An 18,783-nucleotide genomic window follows, 5' to 3' on the forward strand; every position below is an offset into this window, starting at 1 on the left:
GGAGCCAGGATTACTGTGGTAGCAGATGGAATTAGTGAGGATTTACTTAAGTAGAAAATAATTCCATATAACACTGAAGAAAACTGATAAACTAGAGAGCTCATACTTCACACTATAAATGGATGCTTTGCTTTACAAAAGATAAACCCAGTTTTCTTTAAATTGTGAATTATCTCTTCTAGTACTAATTGTCACTTCTATTCTAAATAATTCCACTGTTTTCCAAAAAGGGAAAAAAACCTTTTTATTCAAAATTTCCAAAACCCATTTATATCTCATGTCATTGTATTAGTTTCCTAGGGCTACCATAACAAAGTACTGAAAGTTGACTTAGAAAAAAACAGAGATTTACTGTCTCCCAGTTCTGGAGACAAGAAATCTGAAATTAAGGTGTCAGAAGGGCCGTGTTCCCTCTGAAACCTGTAGAGGAATTCTTCCTTGCCTCTTCCTAGATTTTGGTGGTTCATTGCCAATCTTCAGCACTCCTAGGCTTGTAGATGCATCACTCCAATTCTCCGTCTTCACGTGGCGTCCTCTGTGGGTATCTCTTCACGTAGTCCTCCCTCTGTGCATATCTGTGTCTTTGTTCAAATTCTCCCTTTTTTAAGGATACCAGTCATACTGGATTATGGCCCGCCCTAATAGTTTCATCTTAACTTGATGACATCTGCAAAGGCCCCACGAAGTCACATTCTGAGGTAGTAGGTGTTAGGACTTCAGTATATCTTTTTGGGGGGACACAATTCAACTATTTACCCACAAAGTAAATAGTAATCATGAAAGTATATGACATTTAAAAATACAGTTATCTTTATAAGCAAGTTTGTGAGTTACTCTGAAATCATTACCTTCTAACATTTCAAAATCTTTTCAGAGATTGCTATCTTATTCAGTGATCAAATGCATTCCTCATTTAATTATTATTTATCTTAATTAGCTGCTTTATCATTTCAGAGTTGTCTAAAGTACATGATAGAATAAAAAGCTTTGATATGACAAAGTATAATACATTTCTGGGATGATCTAAGACCTTGGATGTGGCTGCTAACAATAGTATCTCTTATTCTTTAGTGCTAATCAGTGTCTATTTTTTTTAACATTTTTTATTGATCTATAATCATTTTACAATGTTGTGTCAAATTCCAGTGTTCAGCACAATTTTTCAGTCATTCATGGACATATACACACTCATTGTCACATTTTTTTCTCTGTGATTTATCATAACATCTTGTGTATATTTCCCTGTGCTATACAGTGTAATCTTGTTTATCTATTCTACAATTTTGAAATCCCAGTCCATCCCTTCCCACAATCAGTGTCTGTTTTTATGCCCTTGTTTTGTGGGATGTTTTCCTATGCTTTTAGCCTAGTTTTGCTCTCATCCCACTCTGAATCTCATATCAGGTTTAGGGTCCATTTAATAGACATGCAGATCAAAGAGGGTATAATTATATTTAGTAAGCAAAGCTAACAACATAATCATGGATGAGAAATTCTAGAAAGTTTCTCTCTTCCTTCCTTCCTTCCTTCCTTCCTTCCTTCCTTCCTTCCTTCCTTCCTTTCTTTCTCTCTCTCTCTCTTTCTTTCTTTCTTTCTTTCTTTCTTTCTTTCTTTCTTTCCATCCATCCATCTCCCATGGTTAGGAGCACTCACAAAAAGAAATCATTACATCCCCCTTATCTGTACTTATAAATATCATCCATTATCTGTATTTTATTTTCTACACATTAAAATTTTAACCAAAACATAATTGCCAAGCATTGACAGTAGATGTCCTAGTTATATTAGTGCACCAATGACCATTGTGGTGGCCTAGATTTCCAGCAGCTTCATCTTATCCAAGAGTATCATTTTCTTACTTTGAGAATAGAGTGTTATTTTATTACATGGCTGAAAATACTTTACACCTGTTTCTTTTAAATAAAGACATTTATTTGGAGAATGTTAGTAGCATGATAACTCAGCCTCACCAGATATTTAACAGTTCATCAGGTCAGGCAATAGAATAAGTCCATGTGAACTTCTTAAAAAAAAAATCGATGACCACCTCAATATCTTCCTCATCTTCTATTTTATTACTGGATGATTCATAATCCAAAATATGAAGTTTTGGGACTTTTTCTCAAAAGTAGAAATAAGGAGATGTCTGAAGCAATGATGTTGACCTCCTTTAAAAAAATTTTTTTTAATTTATGAAATTTTAACTGCGTATTTCAGTCTTGTGGAATCTTTTGTGTTATTCTGATTGTCAATAAGAACCAGGGGATTATGCTGATGATTCTTGATGATTTCAGCAACACTTCTGAAGTACTAGAGTGAGAAAACATAAATGAATTATACATTGGCATTTATATTAACCTTAAGCTCCACTCCTCTCATGTTCTCCCACTCTCTCAAGTTAGTCAGAGTTCCTAGGTCCCAGCTGACATTCTACCCAAAAAAGTCGAATTTAACAAAGGCTGTAACCTTTGAGGTGGCAGACCTTGCCCATTCAGTAAGACTGAAAACACAACTGGCAGCCTCAATTAGTATAACTACTTAGAGAATGAATAGATCAGAGCTTCTCCCCACTCCCCATATATCCACCCTATGGACACCAAAATAAATAATATATTATTATTATAACATCCAGAAGTACTGACAGAGTCCTTTAAAACTCTTGATTACATTATCTGTAATAAAAATATTATTTCTCCCATATACTGAACATTTGAATGGAAAATGAAAACTTTGGTTATATGATGTCAACCATGTGAAGATTTTGAAAAGTCTGTCTGTATTTGTGTTTGGGTATATTTGGGGAGAAAAGTAACTAACTGATTAATTGTTTAACTTTTTTGTTTTTGCAGCTGATTTGGCATTATGTAGATACAGTATTGAGTGTTTTACAGCTTTGATATCTGTTTGCTTTATTTTATTGGCCATGGGATTTTGAGTTACTGAATAAGTTGTTTTTCTGTCCATGTATGAATATCTCAAATACACTGAATTAGTGTAGAAAGAAAAAATGTGTTAAAGGGTAATGGCAACCAAGTTATGCTCAATTCTTCATTCAATTAAATCACAAATTTATCTCAATTTCACTCCCTATTTCAAACATTTCAATCCCCAAACACTGCAACAAAGCAATACTCAAAGATACTCAGATGACTATAAAAAAGAATGAGATGCTTGTTCCGTTTTCCATTCAGATGTTCAGTATCTCGGAGAAGTAATATTTTTATTATAGATGATTTAACTAAGAGTTTTAAAGGACTCTGTCAGTACTTCTGGATGTTATAATAATAATATACTATTTATTTTGGTGTCCATAGGTTGGATATCTGGGGACTGGGGAGAAGCTCTGATCATTTTAAGGTAGGGATGAAGATTCTTTAGGCCAAGAAGAATCACTGCTTATGAATTTCCTAGCAGGACAAAGATGTCTAGAGCCCCTCTGAGAGCTCAAAATTTATGAGAGAATTTCAGGAGCTCTAAAGAAGACAGTTCCCTCATCTACCTTTAAGCCTCTTATAGAAGCACTGGACTGGGAGACTTTAGAATGAAACCATCCATTCAATGTCACTCTGTCCTGTTAGGATCATCACCATCTCCTACCACTGCTATTGAGGAGCATATACTTTAATAAAAGATTTGTCAGATAAAGGTTTCAGTAAAAATGAAGGTTTCTGTGAGTAGGGAAAAGCAGATAGTTCTGTTAAAGTTTAACTAATGTTAAATGATAATGCAATATTTTAAAACCCAGGTTTGGTTTTGATCAGTATTTTGTGCTTTCAGATCCAAAAGTGTTACGTTTTCTAACTATCTGAGACTTCATTAAGAGCAAAATAAAGCCCCAAACTATAAAACTCCTAGAAGAAAACATAGCGGGAAAACTTCATGAGATTTGGCAATGATTTCTTAGATATGACATCAAAAGCACAGTCAATAAAAACAAAAATAGACAAATATGACTACATTAAACTTAAAAACTCTGATCATCAAAGGTCACAGTCAATAGAGTGAAAAGGCAACCTATGGAATGGGGCAAATGTCTGCAAATTGTATATCTAATAAGGTGTTAATATCCATATATGTATGGATATTATATATACACACACACATACATACAAGGAATATTACTTATCCATTAAAAGAATGAAATTTTGCCATTTGTGACAACATGGATAGATCTAGAGTGTATTATGCTAAGTGAAATGAGTCAGAGAAAGACAAATACTGTATGATTTCACTTATATGTGGAACCAAAAAACCAAAATAAATAAATGTAACAAAACAGAAATAGACTCACAGATACAGAAAACAAACTGGGGGTTACTGGGGAGGTGGTGGGGTGATAAGCAAAATAGATGAAAGGGATTAAGAGGTACAAACTTCGAGTTATAAAATAAGTAAGCCATGGGGATATAATGTACGGCACAGGGAATATAATCAATAATATTGTAATTACTTTGTATGGTGACAGATGATAACTAGACTTATACTGGTATTCATTTTGAAATGTATAAAAATATCACATCACTATGTTGTGCGCTTGAAGCCCATTTAATATTGTAAGTCAATTATGCTTCAGTAAAAGAAAAGAACTCCTACAACTCAGCAGCAAAAGATCAAATAACCTGATTTAGAAATGGACAAAGAACCTGAATAGACATTTCTTCAAAGATGATATCCAAATGGCCAATAAGATTACGAAAAATGCTCAACCACTGATCATCAGAGAAATGCAAATCAAAACCAAAGTGAGATATCACCTTGCACCCATTAGGATAGCTACTAATAAAAAAGACCCAGAAAATAGCAAGTGTTGGGGGGATGTAGAAGTTGGATCTCTTGTACACTGTTGGTATAGTTGTAAAATGATGCAATCACTATGGAAAACAATATGGAGGTTCCTCAAAAAATTAAAAATAGAACTACCATATGATCCAGCCATCCCACTTCTGGATATATATAAAAGAATTGAATGCTGAGTCTTGAAGAGATATTCGCTCAATCAACAAATCAGTTCATTCATTTTATAAGTACATGTCAAGCATCCACTGAGGCTGGCTATTGTGCTGTGGTTCTAGAAATACAGAGATGAGCAAGACATAATCTAGTCTCTGGTCACATGTAGTGAAGACAATTAGGACATTTTCTAACATTTTAAATACCTTCTAATAAGTTATGGGTTTGGAATGGGTGTTCTTTGTGGAGGAGTATTGAAAATAATTATTTCTTAATTGAGCTTTTTAAATGCAATTTTTACTGCTTAGATTGTTCTTTCCGTTTTCCTCCTTCTCATGCCCTCCAATTTTCATTCTGTCTGTTCAAATGCAATGTATCACTCAAGACCATAACAAGTATCAGTCCCCTTCTGACCATTTGTGAATTACTCCAGCTCATATTTCAGGGCTCACTTACAAGAACAGGCTGGCTAAACAGAGACATGATAAGCATTGAGTTGGTCCATATTAAAGTGGAGTTGAAGTTCTTGTTTGGTTAGTATTTAAGAGCCATGTAATGCTTTTTTTTTTTTTTTTTTTTTTTTTGCTGCAGTCCCCAAAGCTCATTCTGGTCCAAGGACTACAATCTAATGTTTCAACTCAAGTCTTTGTATCACTTCTGGATCCTTCCCTGGTCATTCACCTTGATACTTGAGTTGAAATCCTAGTTCTTAGTTTAGGAGCTCTGGGCACGGACCTTGATATTTACAACATTAATTCTACTTGACATTTGAACCTTGATTTCTCTGTCCTCTGGACTAACATACTGAATCAGACTGACCCCGCTAAGTAACAGGATTAAAAAGACTAAGATGTAGCTTTTACATCAGACCAAGTACTCTTGTGTCCGTTGTCCTCATCTCTAGCGCCTAATACAGTATGATGGAATTGTGCTGAAAACATACTTATAGAGTTGGATTAGAAGAGAAATTACTGACCTCTTCACCGTTTTTCTTCTTGCCCAACGCATACTGTTTTGTTGCTTCAATAAATCGCACAGGTATATTATATACTCGCTTATTAAAGAATACAACTAGTGTATATGGCTGTTTGGAATCATGGCCAGAGCTTTTCCTAATAAGAAATGATCCATCCTGTTTATTAAAAGAAAGAATAATTATTGTTAGTGTTACTTATACTTCTACAGGTTAGAAATCAGTTTCTGAAAAATACCTATATTATATTCAAAAGGTAATTCTTTAGCTATCTGATTTTTATTATGATTAGAACTTCTTGTATTATTTTCTAGGAAAATACTTCAGTAAAATATATACTTTAAGAAAATTCTGAATGAAGTCAATGCTAGCTTTCTGATGCATTAAATAAGATATGTTTATAAGATTTAGAAATGTGTGAAGGGACACATTAAGATCAAACCAAAAGGGCGCTCTTGAACTAGGAACCATGTTTACAAGTTGTCTATGAATAAAAAAATCAAACAAATTCCATTCAAAAGTGCAATAAGAAAAAAGCGGACATTATAAATCAAAACATTTCAGCTGATAAAAATTCTCTCTCCAAAAACTTATATTGAAGCAGAAAAAAAATTATAGCACAACATTCCAAATGTAATTAAATATCTTATAAAATATTCTGGAAACATAAATTCAAAAATTATGAACAAAAAATGGACAAAAAGCAGGAAGAAATGCAGTGAGTTGATCAAACTTGCGAAAGAAACTAAAGAGAAAGATAAACCTATTGCAGAAATGAAGAAGAAATTACAGGATGCCCAAGGGAACACAGCCTTAAATGAAGACTTAATAAATGACTGAAGGAAGGCATGGAAACAACCAAGAAAAAAAAAAGAGAGAGAGAGATTTAAAAGTACATATATAATGAGGTCAGAGTGGTTGGAAAGAAAGGGTCTAAAATACATGTAACTTGAGTCCTTGAAAAGAAAAACAAAATAATGAAACAGAACTACTCTTTAAAACTATAATTTAAGAAAATGTATTGGAAATAGGAGAAAACAAATCTACATATTGAAAGGGCTTCCATCTATTTGAAAACATTGACCTCTAAATCAACTCAGATACATAATATGGTAAAGCAATTAGACTTCAAAAAGAAAAAAATCTGTGGAGCCTTCAGATTAAAATATAAAATTACATATAGGGTAAGAAAATGACATTAGCATCAGACTTCTCAAAAGCATCATATAGCACAAGGCAGTCCAATGGAACAACACTTTTAAAGACTCAAACCAAGGATTTTATATCCAGCCAAGATTTCCTCCAGGTATCAGGCTATGAAAAACAGTTTGAATGTGCAAGAACTCAAGGAATAATGTAAACATGGTCCTTCCTGAGAATCTACTACAAGGTGAGTTTCACCAAACAAAAAGAGATAACCGAGGAAGCCAGCAAAGGGACTGATGGAAAGCATTTAATATATTTCATTGTAGAGCCAGAACTAAAGCAAAGGTGGCCAAAAAAATATGCAAATGTTGTATATTCTGACAAGGCAGGGTGCAAGTGAAAAAAAAAAAAAAAGGAGGAGAGAAGAGAAAGAGAAAGAAAAAGAAAAGTGGCACTTTAATCTTGGATTATCCAAACTCTTCCTAGTGTTGGTACATGATTGGGCTTGGACTCTCCAAAAGTTTACTTTCAAGTACTTTTTGCCATTTGATCCCAATCTTTTATCCCATCCATTGATTCAAAATAGCCTGTTACTTCTCACTCCTGAGTGGATCTCATGTAGCACTGAACCTTACAGAGATCTCGCCTGGAACTTTCTTCTCTTCCACTGTTTGGAGGGCAGTGGGGCCCATGGATCCATGTATATATGAAAGGACATGTGGCAATAAGATGAAGGAACAGAGAAAGAGGGAGATGCTTGAAAGAGAGGAGGGGATGGCAGTTCCTCTTGAGTAAGTAAAGATAAAGATCCCTGCATCCATAACTATTGCAATTATTTAATTAGCCTATTATTGGGATGACAACTGTGCCTATGCAGGCTGAGAGCAGAGTATGAGATTTCTAAATGGTCAAACCTTATTTGATCTGTATAATGCCTCTTCGGCCAACTTTCTATCACAGGCACCAGCATACCATGGTTTACAGTGAACGTCAGCTTCCTGAGAAATAGAGAACATTGTTTGACATGAGATGGTCCTTCAGTAACACTGTACCTTCTGTGAAACCATGTCCCATTTTGTATTACCAGAAAGGCCTAACTACGTTTGGGCCAGTAATCTGAAAATGGGTTTTAAGCTTCTTTTGATCAACCACAAGGATTATGTTGTTGACTTTTTTCCCCATTTGGTCTTAGGGGCCAGACTTAGTACTAGAACAGAAGAACTACATCTGCTAGATTCCTGAACCATGTATTCCTTTCTCCTGAATAAGTTATAGTCCCCCTTTCTATAGTGATCTTGTTCCTTTGTGGAGGGCTTTACGATTTCCAAAATGTTTTTACAAGCATTATCTGATTTGATTCTTGTAACTACTTTGAAGGCAAGAAGGACACATGCAGTCATCCCTATTTTACATTTGAGAAAGCTTAGAGAGACTTGCCCAGGGGCACACAGAATTCTTTCTGTGTCTTTTTTTAACCTGTGCTGTTTCATGTGTTTTAACATCATATGCCTCCACAGATCTATTCTGGGAAAATTACATTGTTTAAATAGAATCTGTGTGAGAGGAAGAACAATAAAAACAACACACTTCTTTGCTAGTTTTGAAGAAACGCCAGTTGTTATTTAGGGCATCTAGAATACAAAGTGGAATAAATGGATCAAGGTCTTAACCATGGGGGAAAATGTATTCTGTACCCATAAGCAAATGACTACACACAAGCCGGCTTAAAATAAGATCTGTTTTTAAGCTTCATTCCAAAATCTCTTGAACAAGAAGTCGTACCCTTTCCTGCAGTTTGCTGATAACAATGGGTTCATTTCGTACCTGTTCTGACAAGCTGGGATTAGATGAAAAGCTGGGTAGTGGGCCATCCACGGTTGGGCTTCCGCCTTCTGGAAACCCTGAAAGGGATTTGGAAAATCAATGGATCCCAATATATCTTGAGCAGTTACTATGCCTATATCTCAGCAACGTGCTGGGTGCTGCAAGGAACGCACACGCTGAAAAATCATACACATAATACATCACACACACACTAAAAAAAGGGAAAAATCCTTAAGAGCAGTGTTTCGCAAAGTGTGGTCTGAGGACCCAGGAATCCCCAAGATCCTTTCAAGGGGTTCGTGAGAACTTTTCCAAATACCTATCCCTCGGAGGCCCAGTTTTCCTCGTATACTTCAACAGAAGAACACTGCGACAGATTAAATGTAGAAGCAGATATGAGAATCCAGCTGTCTCTGTTACTCAGGCATTAAAGAGATTTTTAAAATGTAAAACAATGCCACTCTTCCCACTACATTGTTTTTCTTTGGAAAATATAGTTATTTTCTGTAAAAATATATTATTTATGTTAACATGTAATGAGTTTAATTTTTTTAAGTGGGTTGATAAATATGTTTTAAATATCTATTTTAATTAATACATTAAATATCAATAGAAGGAAACATGTAAACCAAAATTCCTTGTGTCTGCAATGATTTTAAGAGTGTTAAAGTGGTCCTGAGCTCAAAACGTTTGAGAATTGCTGCCTTAAGTCATAAACTCCCTCAAGAGGTTTACAGTCTAAATGTGGAGACACATGAAACAGAGAAAATACTTAGCTGTATTCATTCATTCATTCATTCATTCATTCATTCATTCATTATTGAGTACCTGCCTGGGATCAAGGCATTGGGAATGTTAGAGTAGTCGACAAAACTGCAACGTGCCCTCCCCTCCCGGAGCTTCAATTTTAATGGAGTGAGATAGGTAATAAAGACATAAGTAAGTATATATATACAATATGTCAGACTCATAAGTGCTATGAAGAAAAATAGGCAGAGGAGGGAGTGGAGGGACAGCTTCAGGCAAGTAGTATGATTAAATAGGCTGGTTAGGGAAGGCCTCACTGTGGTGGCACTTGGGTAAGATCTGCAGGTGGAGAGGGAGGAGGTATGTGGATATCTCAGGAGAGAATGTTCCAGGTACAGGGAATAGTAATGCAAGGGCCTGGCATGTTTCAGGAGCAGACAGAGGGCCACTGTGCTTGGAGTGCAATGAAAAATGGAGAGAAGAAGAGATGAAGTCAGGTAGGAGGTAATGAAGGGACCAGATGAGGTCTTCCCTGGCCACAGCAGCCCTCACTGCCTCCACTCCTCTCTTGCCCCATCCTCTGCCACCTTTCTTTGTTTTTCTTTATAGCACTTTAGCATTTGCCTGATATTATATGATTTATCGGGATGTTTATTTTTCCTGTCTGTCTCCTCCAGTAGAATAGAAGCTCCATAAGGGTGAGGACTCTATTTGTTTTATTCACTGCTCCATCCCCTGTGTCTAGAACAGTGCCTGGCACATGGCAGATGGTCAATTAAGTATTTGTCAGTTGAAAGAATGACTTGGGTTGAAAAACAATAAATGGTATAATAAAGCTTTTAACATAGTAAAAAAAAAATTTCTATAGCCACACCATTTTCACTTTGTGTTCAGGATTTTTTTTTTAAGTTAAACATTTTGTTTGAGTTTCATTTATTTAAGATGAATCTAATTAAAAATCTAATTAAAACCTTAAAAACTGATCTATGTTTATATAAGCATATACAAATTTTTGTATATAACAATTATTCTCTTTATTTGAATTTATTGAATCTGATTATTTTGGAATATTTTCCAAATTACCCATATAAGGTAGGGTTTTGTTTTGTGTTTTCATTTCTTTGCCTATACTGAGTAAAAAGCAAATCAAGGTTTGAATGATTACATTCCGGGAGCCTGATTTCCTGTATTTTTGGGGTGTTTAATTGTTGGCTTTGGGAAAATTATCCAGATATTTGCCAAATCTTCTTTTCAGGGTACATTTTAGATTTAATTTAAATGGCTATTGTTTATTGAAAACCTTCTAGGTACCAAGCACAATATGTTGTTTTACTTAATCATTTTATTTTGAAAATAGTTTGTATCATTTTTGTGAAAATAATTAAATAAATAAAAGATGACCAGTAAAATATTCAATCAATACTAAAAAAGAAAAAAGTAAAAATTATCTCAAATCTATTTACTTTCCAAATAGCTCTGTGAAAAATATCCTTTGTCTCATTTTACAGATGAGGAAACAAGCTAGAGAGGATACTATGATCCTCCAGCTGGAAGAGGCAGAGTTGCTTTGGAAACTGGTGATGCAGATGTGAAGATCGAGCCTTAGCCAATACCCGATATTGCTCTTCGTGCCTTCATTATACTTACTTGGCAGAGGTATGGGTTTTTGATGGATTTGTCTGAAAGGAAGAATTTCAGATTAATTAAAGGGCAAAGCACAAGATGAATAAGTTTGACTTTTTGTTTGCACTGAAGATGCTCTGAACAGGTGCATCACAAAGGAATAGGCACAAATGGCTGATAAGACATATCTAAAGGTAGGAGAGACACCAGAACCTTCAAGATAAATAAAATTGTTCCCTTCAGTTTTTAGAAATGAGGAGCCTTGACTAAAGTGTTAGATTTTAGTTAAGTCTGATACTTAACCCAAATATTCGTTAGGTCTCTGTGATTCTTAGCAGTTCTTTTAAAGTTGTTACCTACTTAACATCTTTAAAATTTAATTGCAAAGCAATGAAATATCAGGTCACTATAAGCCAGTGTCACTGTGCAATGTAACAATGCAGGCATTAAGGAAACTTATTTTTAAAGGAGAGGATTCTTACTTCTGGGCAGGAGGAAACACTGGGGACTGCATACATTCTTGTCTATGACTAGACCCTCGGTGGCGTTCAGCAGGTATAGGTTTTTCTGCATTAAGAAAATTATAATAATTAAGATTAGAGTGAAATGTCTGTCCCCATGTCCAAACCCACCAACCAAGAAGAACCAGATTTGGTCAGATGTCTTCCCATGAGCATGTCTTTCACCAGGAAGTCATCCCTCTGTGCACCTGTCAGTCTGATGGTATGTCTGCATTATTAAGACCAGGACTCCTACCCAGTGGTATTGCAGGCACACCCTGCCACCTCTACATTCACCCTTTGGCAGTCTGCAAATACTCAGGAACTGAACCTGTGGGTTCTGGACCTTTAAGTGTGTGATTACAGGTGAGAGCCAGGAGATGAGTAAGTTTTAGCGCCCTCTGCTTTCTGTGTGGCCTCTACCCTCCACCCAGGTGTTACAACACCCTGGTGTGTCTTCATTAGTCATAAGACGTGGAATAGTAATTTCTTACTGATAAGAGGTAAAATATTAGAGCTTGTGATTGATCTACTCTTTTTGAAAAATTAATTGAGCAAGTTGAAGGTTATCCATATATATGTATAGTAATGTAAAATCTCACTTGCATGTCACTGTGCATTCCTGAAAGAGAGGAAGGGGTGGAATTACAGTTGTTACATGGGGAAATGGGCATAACCTGAATTCTAAGAAGTTTGTGTTGAAGCCCATAGTGAACTTTATTGCCAAACCACTGAAAAATGTGGTTATAAATTATTGTGATGCTTTATTCTCCCTCAAATTTGGTCTAGAGTGTGTTAAAATCTGGGTATGCCCAAAGATGCGTCTCCTGCATGAAAGAAAGGTTCGGAATGATTGATCTCTAACTACAGGAACCCAAAAGAAATAAAAGTATAAAAACTCAAAGATTCAAATAAATGATAAGATAGATTTTTTTGCGGGGGGAGGGTATAGCTCAGGGGTAGAGCACATGCCTAGCATGCATGAGGTCCTGGGTTCAATCCCCAGTACGTCTTCTAAAAACAAAAATAAATAAATAAATAAACAAACAAACAAACTGAATTACCTCCCCCAACCAGGATTTCTTACAGTGCAGAGAAGTTCTGAAGCCTTGAACCTCTAAATATCATGTTTCACGTGTGTGGCAAGTTATTTCCAGCTTCCCTGTGAGATGTTTTGTTCATGGCTTTACAACTTGGTAATTTCAGAAGGAGAAACAATGAACACATTAGGTTGCCACGACATGATGAGCTTTGACCACACTTGCTTTGCCCTGTCCTCCAGGAGGCTTCCTTCCTAGGCCAGAAGAGGCCGCTCACCCACCTTCGGTTTGGATGGCTATTGCCTTAGCTCTTTTTTTTTTTTTTTAATTTAGTTATAGTCAGTTTACAATGTGCCTTATCTCTTAAAATGAGCGTGGCATGCCAGGCTCCTGCACTGGAGCCCTTTGGGAACGAAGACATCTGAGCTATATGGGGCATGCCAAGAGCCCCTTCTCTGCTGGTTTTCGGAAGCTCCTGAAGCCATGAAATTTGCACAGGGTTGTACTTACTTCCTGCAGAGGCTTACCCTAGGGCTCCCTGCTCAACAGGCATGGAAGACTGTAAGGGATAGAACAGCAGGCAGAAGCATCAAAGGAAGCGCAGAGGAAAGCAAGAGAGCAGAAAGGGAGCGATTCCTCAGAAACAGCCTGGGGAAGAGATGTGGGAACCGATGCAAAAACCCCAACGGAGCAAAGCAGACAGGTGAGTTGTAATGCACATTCAGAAAATGTCTACCGCCCGTCGTCAGTGAGACCAGAGGTGCCCATATTAACTCAAGAAATGGTGAGATGAACGCTTGCTAAACTTTTAACACTGAGCACCCTCGGGTGTGGAGTCAGACGGCGCAGGACTTTCGCTTCTATGTAGTGTTTAAGTGTTGAGATTATGGATTCTTACTTTGTGTTTTCCCTCCGATACTTTTCAAATACAAATTTTTGTTTTAATGGGAAGTTCTAATAAAAAGTATATGTGATGTTGTTAGGTTATGGTAAAACAAAGGAAGGAAAGCATTTGAAGACCTACTAAGAAGATAGACGTTTGAACTCAGGAAACATTACTTTGAACTTGTTCAAATAAACAGTTTAGATTTTTAAACATTTTATTACCTTAACTACGTTATTAGTACTAGGATACACGAGTGGCTCTAAATAAGTCTTCACACCTGTGTAAGGCTGTGGCATGTGTCTGGCAAGTCATATATGTCTACAGACAGGCAGGTTTGGGGCGTGTAGACTGTAGCCTACCCCATGCATGCAGCCTGGCAAGCTCAGGTCCTGATCAACTTTGCTGCTTACTACTCATGGCAAAGTAGAGGCTGTTTAGGTTAGAACATTGAGGTTTATGTTTACAGTTGCCTTATAAATAATGAAACAAATTTAGAAATACATTTGTATACAAATCCTTAATCAAAATAACTTTTAGAGGACATGCTCACCCGTCAAAATAATACAGATTTACCTTCACAAACAGTTGAGGCATTCTGTTGAGAGGCAACTGGAGTCTATTAAGAAAAAAAAAAAAAGACAAGGATCCTCAATACAGTGTTATGAGGAAATAAAAGTCAAAGCAATATGATCAAAATAGATATCTGGGGAGAACATTTCTTTGATGCATAGCTACTCTTTCAATCACAAGAGCAACAAAACACAGTCTCCAGCCCAGCCTTTGCATTAAGTGACAATACGCTGGAAGTGTGTCAGAGAAGAAGCAGCGTTGTCTTGGTGGACAACAACTCTGTCAGTAGAGTTGGTGGATACCGTGACCCCCAGCAGCCGCTGGATAGCAGTCCTTGCACAGTGAAAATCTGGCACCCGGCTTTGATCTCAGGGCCCCTCCATCTCGGTGTTTGTAAGTAACTGTAAATGTCAAGCTACAGTGTAGATACCAGGTCAAGGTGGGCTTCCTCCAACAGTGGGCTGGCCCAGGTTCCCCAAGTTCTGAGTGTAATCAGACCTGTGTGCCTGATACACAATTGTCAGCAGTTAGCCCCCTGGCCAGCAGGTGGGAAGCCGACATAGGGGTCCCCCATGGGGAAGGCAGAGATCGCAGGAGTCAGGAGCCCAGCCTCTGATCAGTCCCTCACACTCAGTGAGGATGCGACCCTCCCATTCAGCATTTTCCCTGCCTAACTGAGGATTCCGAGCTTCTCTTGGACTGTCCAGGCAGCCACTTCAGTTGCTAAGATTGCCATGTTCACCTTAGCTGGAAGCACTGTCAGCTTTATGTAAGTGGATAAGAATAAACATTGTGGGAAACGTGAAGTACATTTAAATGCAAAATTCACTTACTGTCTTCAGTGGTGGAGCTGTTCTTTTCCTGGGGGATAAAAAGAGATTGGCTTTGTTAAAACACAACAAAGATAAAGAGAACCTGGCTACTTATTATTTTACTCTCAAATTTAAACTAGAATAATGAAAGTGATACGAGTGTGTAGGAAGACTATCCTTGAAGGGCAGAGAGGGATGGAAGCAGGATTTAGCCATGATCCTCCTAGCCTCGGATAGGTCCACTGACAGATGGCAAAGGGGTTAACTGGGAATAAACAGGAGTGCCAGTTGCTAGGGAGTCAGGATAACTGAGCTCTCGTTCCCATTCTGCTACTAATTACTCTATGACCTCAGCCCTGTTTCTCTTGGCTGTGAGGGCCAGTCTGAGCTTCAGTTTCCTCATCTGTTAAAATGAGGACCAGAATCATTGTTTTCAAAGTGTGTATGCAGAGCCCTCCCACCCACAACAGCACCCCAGGGCTACTGTCTGGGGAAGGAGGGTGGAGATGTGAGGGTGGCCAAGCACCACCCTCATGCCAGTGTCCCCCCTGCTTCAGGTGACTGTTCTCTACCAGATGTCTGCCTGGAATCTCATTCCAAACAGATAAACCCAAGACCGACACAGGTTTGAGAACCTCTGTGATCTGTGGTCCTGAAGGTGCTTGCCTGAGTTAACATGTTGGTTTGTCTCAGTTCCAGTAGAGGCTGGACTCTGATATTGCTAAGGTGTTATGCTTCTCTTCCGTGTTATTTTAAATACTACGTCTCTCTGTCTGTCTCTGTTTCGCTTTCTTTTGGCCGAGAGCTGGAAGATTGCAGGAAGAAGACTAACAATTCCCAAGAGCCTCTAAGACACCTGGCGCTGAGTTAGGCTCTTCACACGTTATCTAAGCCTCACAGTGCCCTTTTTAAATGGGGGTATTTTTATTACATTTTACAGACCAGGAAACAGGCTCAGAGAGACTATAAGTAACTTGCCTGAAGTGATAAAGTCGAGCCAAGAAAGAATTGTGCAGAGTTTTGCTTAATAAACCCCTGAAATTAAGAAGTTCATTGCTTTACCCAGTGACAGAATTGAGATTATAACCATGCAGGCTGACTTTGAACAGATTAAGCGTGCTTTTAAAAATGACCCGTTGAGCCAATATGAAATTATGGAACACTGTTTGTAATATTGACACGTTATAATACTCATCTGATGGTTTACAAAGCTCTTCTAAGTTCAGTAAAAAAGAAAGACTCTCTCATCCCACTTTTGGAAGGAACCTCAGCAACGTTGCTTTGATTGCATACCCAGTGCACGCAGCTTGGTGTACACGTTTGTTTACAGATCATTAACTACTTGAAAGAGAAGCCAAGTAGTAGGAAGTAGAGGTGAAGCCAGCTAGTGGGTTTCAAAATCATTTAGGTGCTGGAGCTTCTGCTGTGTGGGACACAAGTCAGTGTGACTCAAGCTTTAATTAAAAATGTATGGGAGGAAAGACTACTCGTTTTTTTTATGTCAGCAGGGACACCCCTAGTCCAGCTTGAAGCATTCCTTGGGTGTGGAGAAGAGCAGGGCATTAGGGTTTCATTTCCACACTCTTCAGGAGCACACTTCTTGTAAATTTAGGTGCATCTGCCCCTGAGCTGGGTCAGGCGTGCTCTTCTGGATGGAAACAGCAGAAAAGCACCCTCCCTCTTGCCCTCAGATTCGCAGGCAGAACTCCTTTGCGGATTCCAGGCAGGCCTGCTCTCAGCAGTGGTGGAGACCATCCACTCAGATCACAGAGGTGCTTCTCTGCAACAGGCACTCACCCGGCTCTGGGCCGTGGGGACGGTGCAGCAGGTGAAGAAGTTGACTTGGAGTCCCAGGCTCCGCTGTTTCGACCTGCACAGACATACACACAGGTCAGTCTCCTGTCTTGCACTGGGGCTGATGGTCATATGGAGCTGGCCTTTATGGCAAACTTAGAAATACATGCACATTTTTTGTTACTTTCAGTTAAACGTATATAAGTGGTTACATTGAAGCTGTTGGGGAAAACCTGTAGGCAAAGATGATGAAACTTTTTAAAAAGAATATCAGTTGATAAGCTCAGAACTAGGATGTTAATTAGGAACTCCATCTCAACATTGCTAAATGACCTTTTCCTTTCCTGCATGCAACAAGTTCAGAGCCCCTGATTCTGTGGGCTCGGTGAGAGCCCACAAAAGTTCACATTTGCATCTGTATACACTGCGCACATGCGCACACCAGAGGTGCCTGGGGTCAGAGAGGCACAGACCCACCCTTCCAGATACACACTTATAGACAGCATGGCTCGTTCCTGACCACACTTACATGGTATATACACCTAACCTTTGGAGGACACTCAATTCATCTCTAAGTTCTCAGAGCCTTTGCCCATAAATAGACAAATTGGGACAAGCGGCAAGCTACTGCCCAAATCTCATGATTTTTAAAAACATAACTATAGTTGATTTACAATATTGTGTTAGTTTCAGGTGTACAGCTTCAGATTCTTTTCCATTTTAGGTCATTACAAGGTATTGAATATAGTTGCCTATGCTCTATAGTAAATCCCTGTTCTTTATCTATTTTTATATATAGTGATATGTATCTGTTAATCTCAAACTCCTAATTTATCCCTCCCTCTCCCCTTTCCCCTTTGGTAACCGTAAGTTTGTTTTCTATGTCTGTAAGTCTGTTTCTGCTTTGTAAATAAGTTGATTTGGATTAATTTTTTAGATTCCACATTTAAGTGGTAATCATGTAATATTTGTCTTTCTCTGGATTACTTAACTTAGTATGATAATATCTAGGTCCATTTATGTTCCTGCAATGGCAATATTTCATTCTTTTTTATAGGTGAGTAATATTCTTGTGTGTGTATGTGTGTGTGCCACACTTTTTTATCCATTCATCTGTTGATGGGCATATAGGTTGCTTCTGTGTCTTGCTTATTGTGAATAGTGCTGCTGTGAACAGTGGGATGCATGTGTCTTTTGGAATTAGAGTTTTTATCTTTTCCAGATATATGCCCAGGAGTGGGATTGCTGGATCATATGGTAACTCTATTTTTAGTTTTTTAAGGAACCTCCAAACTGTCCTCCATAGTGGCTGCTCCCATTTACATTCCCACCAACAGTGTAGAAGGGCTCCTTTTTCTCCACACCCTCTTCAGAATTTATTTGTAGACTTTTTGATGATGGCCATTCTGACCAGTGTGAGGTGATACCTCATTGTAGTCTAAATCTCATCTTCTGAAGTCACAGAAGGGACCCAGATGACCTTGTCCACTATACCCATTTCCCCTCCCACTACCTGAGTGTAGAAGCCAGGCAGTTGTTATGAGGAAGGAAGGTGAGAGACAGCAGAGGTTCACTGCTGGGATAGAGAGCAGGCCTGGAGCAGGAGAGGCCAGAAGCCTAGCCATCTCCCCTCAGCATCTCCTGGCTGCCTCCTCTCAGGCTGCTGCTCACCTGCCTGGATCTTACTACTTAGTGAGACAAAGGCTTTCTGTTGAATTAAGTTTAACTGAATAAATATTGTATTAAGAATCTACTACACTTTTAAGTCCACCATTCCTCATGGACATAATGGGGATACTCTGCAAGTTTAGGTTGGACTTGCCCTCAGTGTGTATTGTCTTAGTTTGCAAGATAAAGTACACATAAGTAAACACCGAGGTCATAATCTGTTACCAAGGATCACTGAGAACCTGGTATG

The 18,783-nt window shown here is 38.1% G+C and overlaps 2 protein-coding genes across 5 annotated transcripts in view; one reads left to right on the top strand and one right to left on the bottom strand.

The window, feature by feature from the left end:
* The window catches only part of ZNF518A (zinc finger protein 518A), an 80,965-nt gene extending 69,604 nt beyond the window's left edge, over positions 1–11,361 (top strand). For 3 of the 4 annotated variants that reach the window (XR_012077522.1, XR_012077524.1, XR_012077525.1), the window contains exon 9: positions 11,149–11,361. The gene's annotated coding sequence lies outside the window, so the exon portion shown is untranslated. Of the gene's footprint in view, positions 1–3,314; positions 3,358–11,148 lie in introns of all 4 variants that reach the window. The other variant, XR_012077523.1, reaches the window with a different exon arrangement.
* Positions 1,919–18,783, bottom strand: part of BLNK (B cell linker) — a 72,767-nt gene continuing 55,902 nt past the window's right edge. Inside the window, exons 9-17 of the mRNA XM_006210580.4 lie at positions 16,869–16,941; positions 15,093–15,120; positions 14,263–14,305; positions 11,746–11,830; positions 11,288–11,319; positions 8,894–8,970; positions 7,984–8,067; positions 5,927–6,082; positions 1,919–2,310 (exon numbers count right to left, since the gene is read on the bottom strand). Coding sequence (XP_006210642.1) covers positions 2,191–2,310; positions 5,927–6,082; positions 7,984–8,067; positions 8,894–8,970; positions 11,288–11,319; positions 11,746–11,830; positions 14,263–14,305; positions 15,093–15,120; positions 16,869–16,941 — 698 coding nt within the window. The 3' untranslated portion in view covers positions 1,919–2,190. The remainder of the gene's footprint in view (positions 2,311–5,926; positions 6,083–7,983; positions 8,068–8,893; positions 8,971–11,287; positions 11,320–11,745; positions 11,831–14,262; positions 14,306–15,092; positions 15,121–16,868; positions 16,942–18,783) is intronic.

The sequence above is a fragment of the Vicugna pacos genome, chromosome 11 (genome assembly GCF_048564905.1).
Source record: "Vicugna pacos chromosome 11, VicPac4, whole genome shotgun sequence".
Lineage (NCBI taxonomy): Eukaryota > Metazoa > Chordata > Mammalia > Artiodactyla > Camelidae > Vicugna > Vicugna pacos.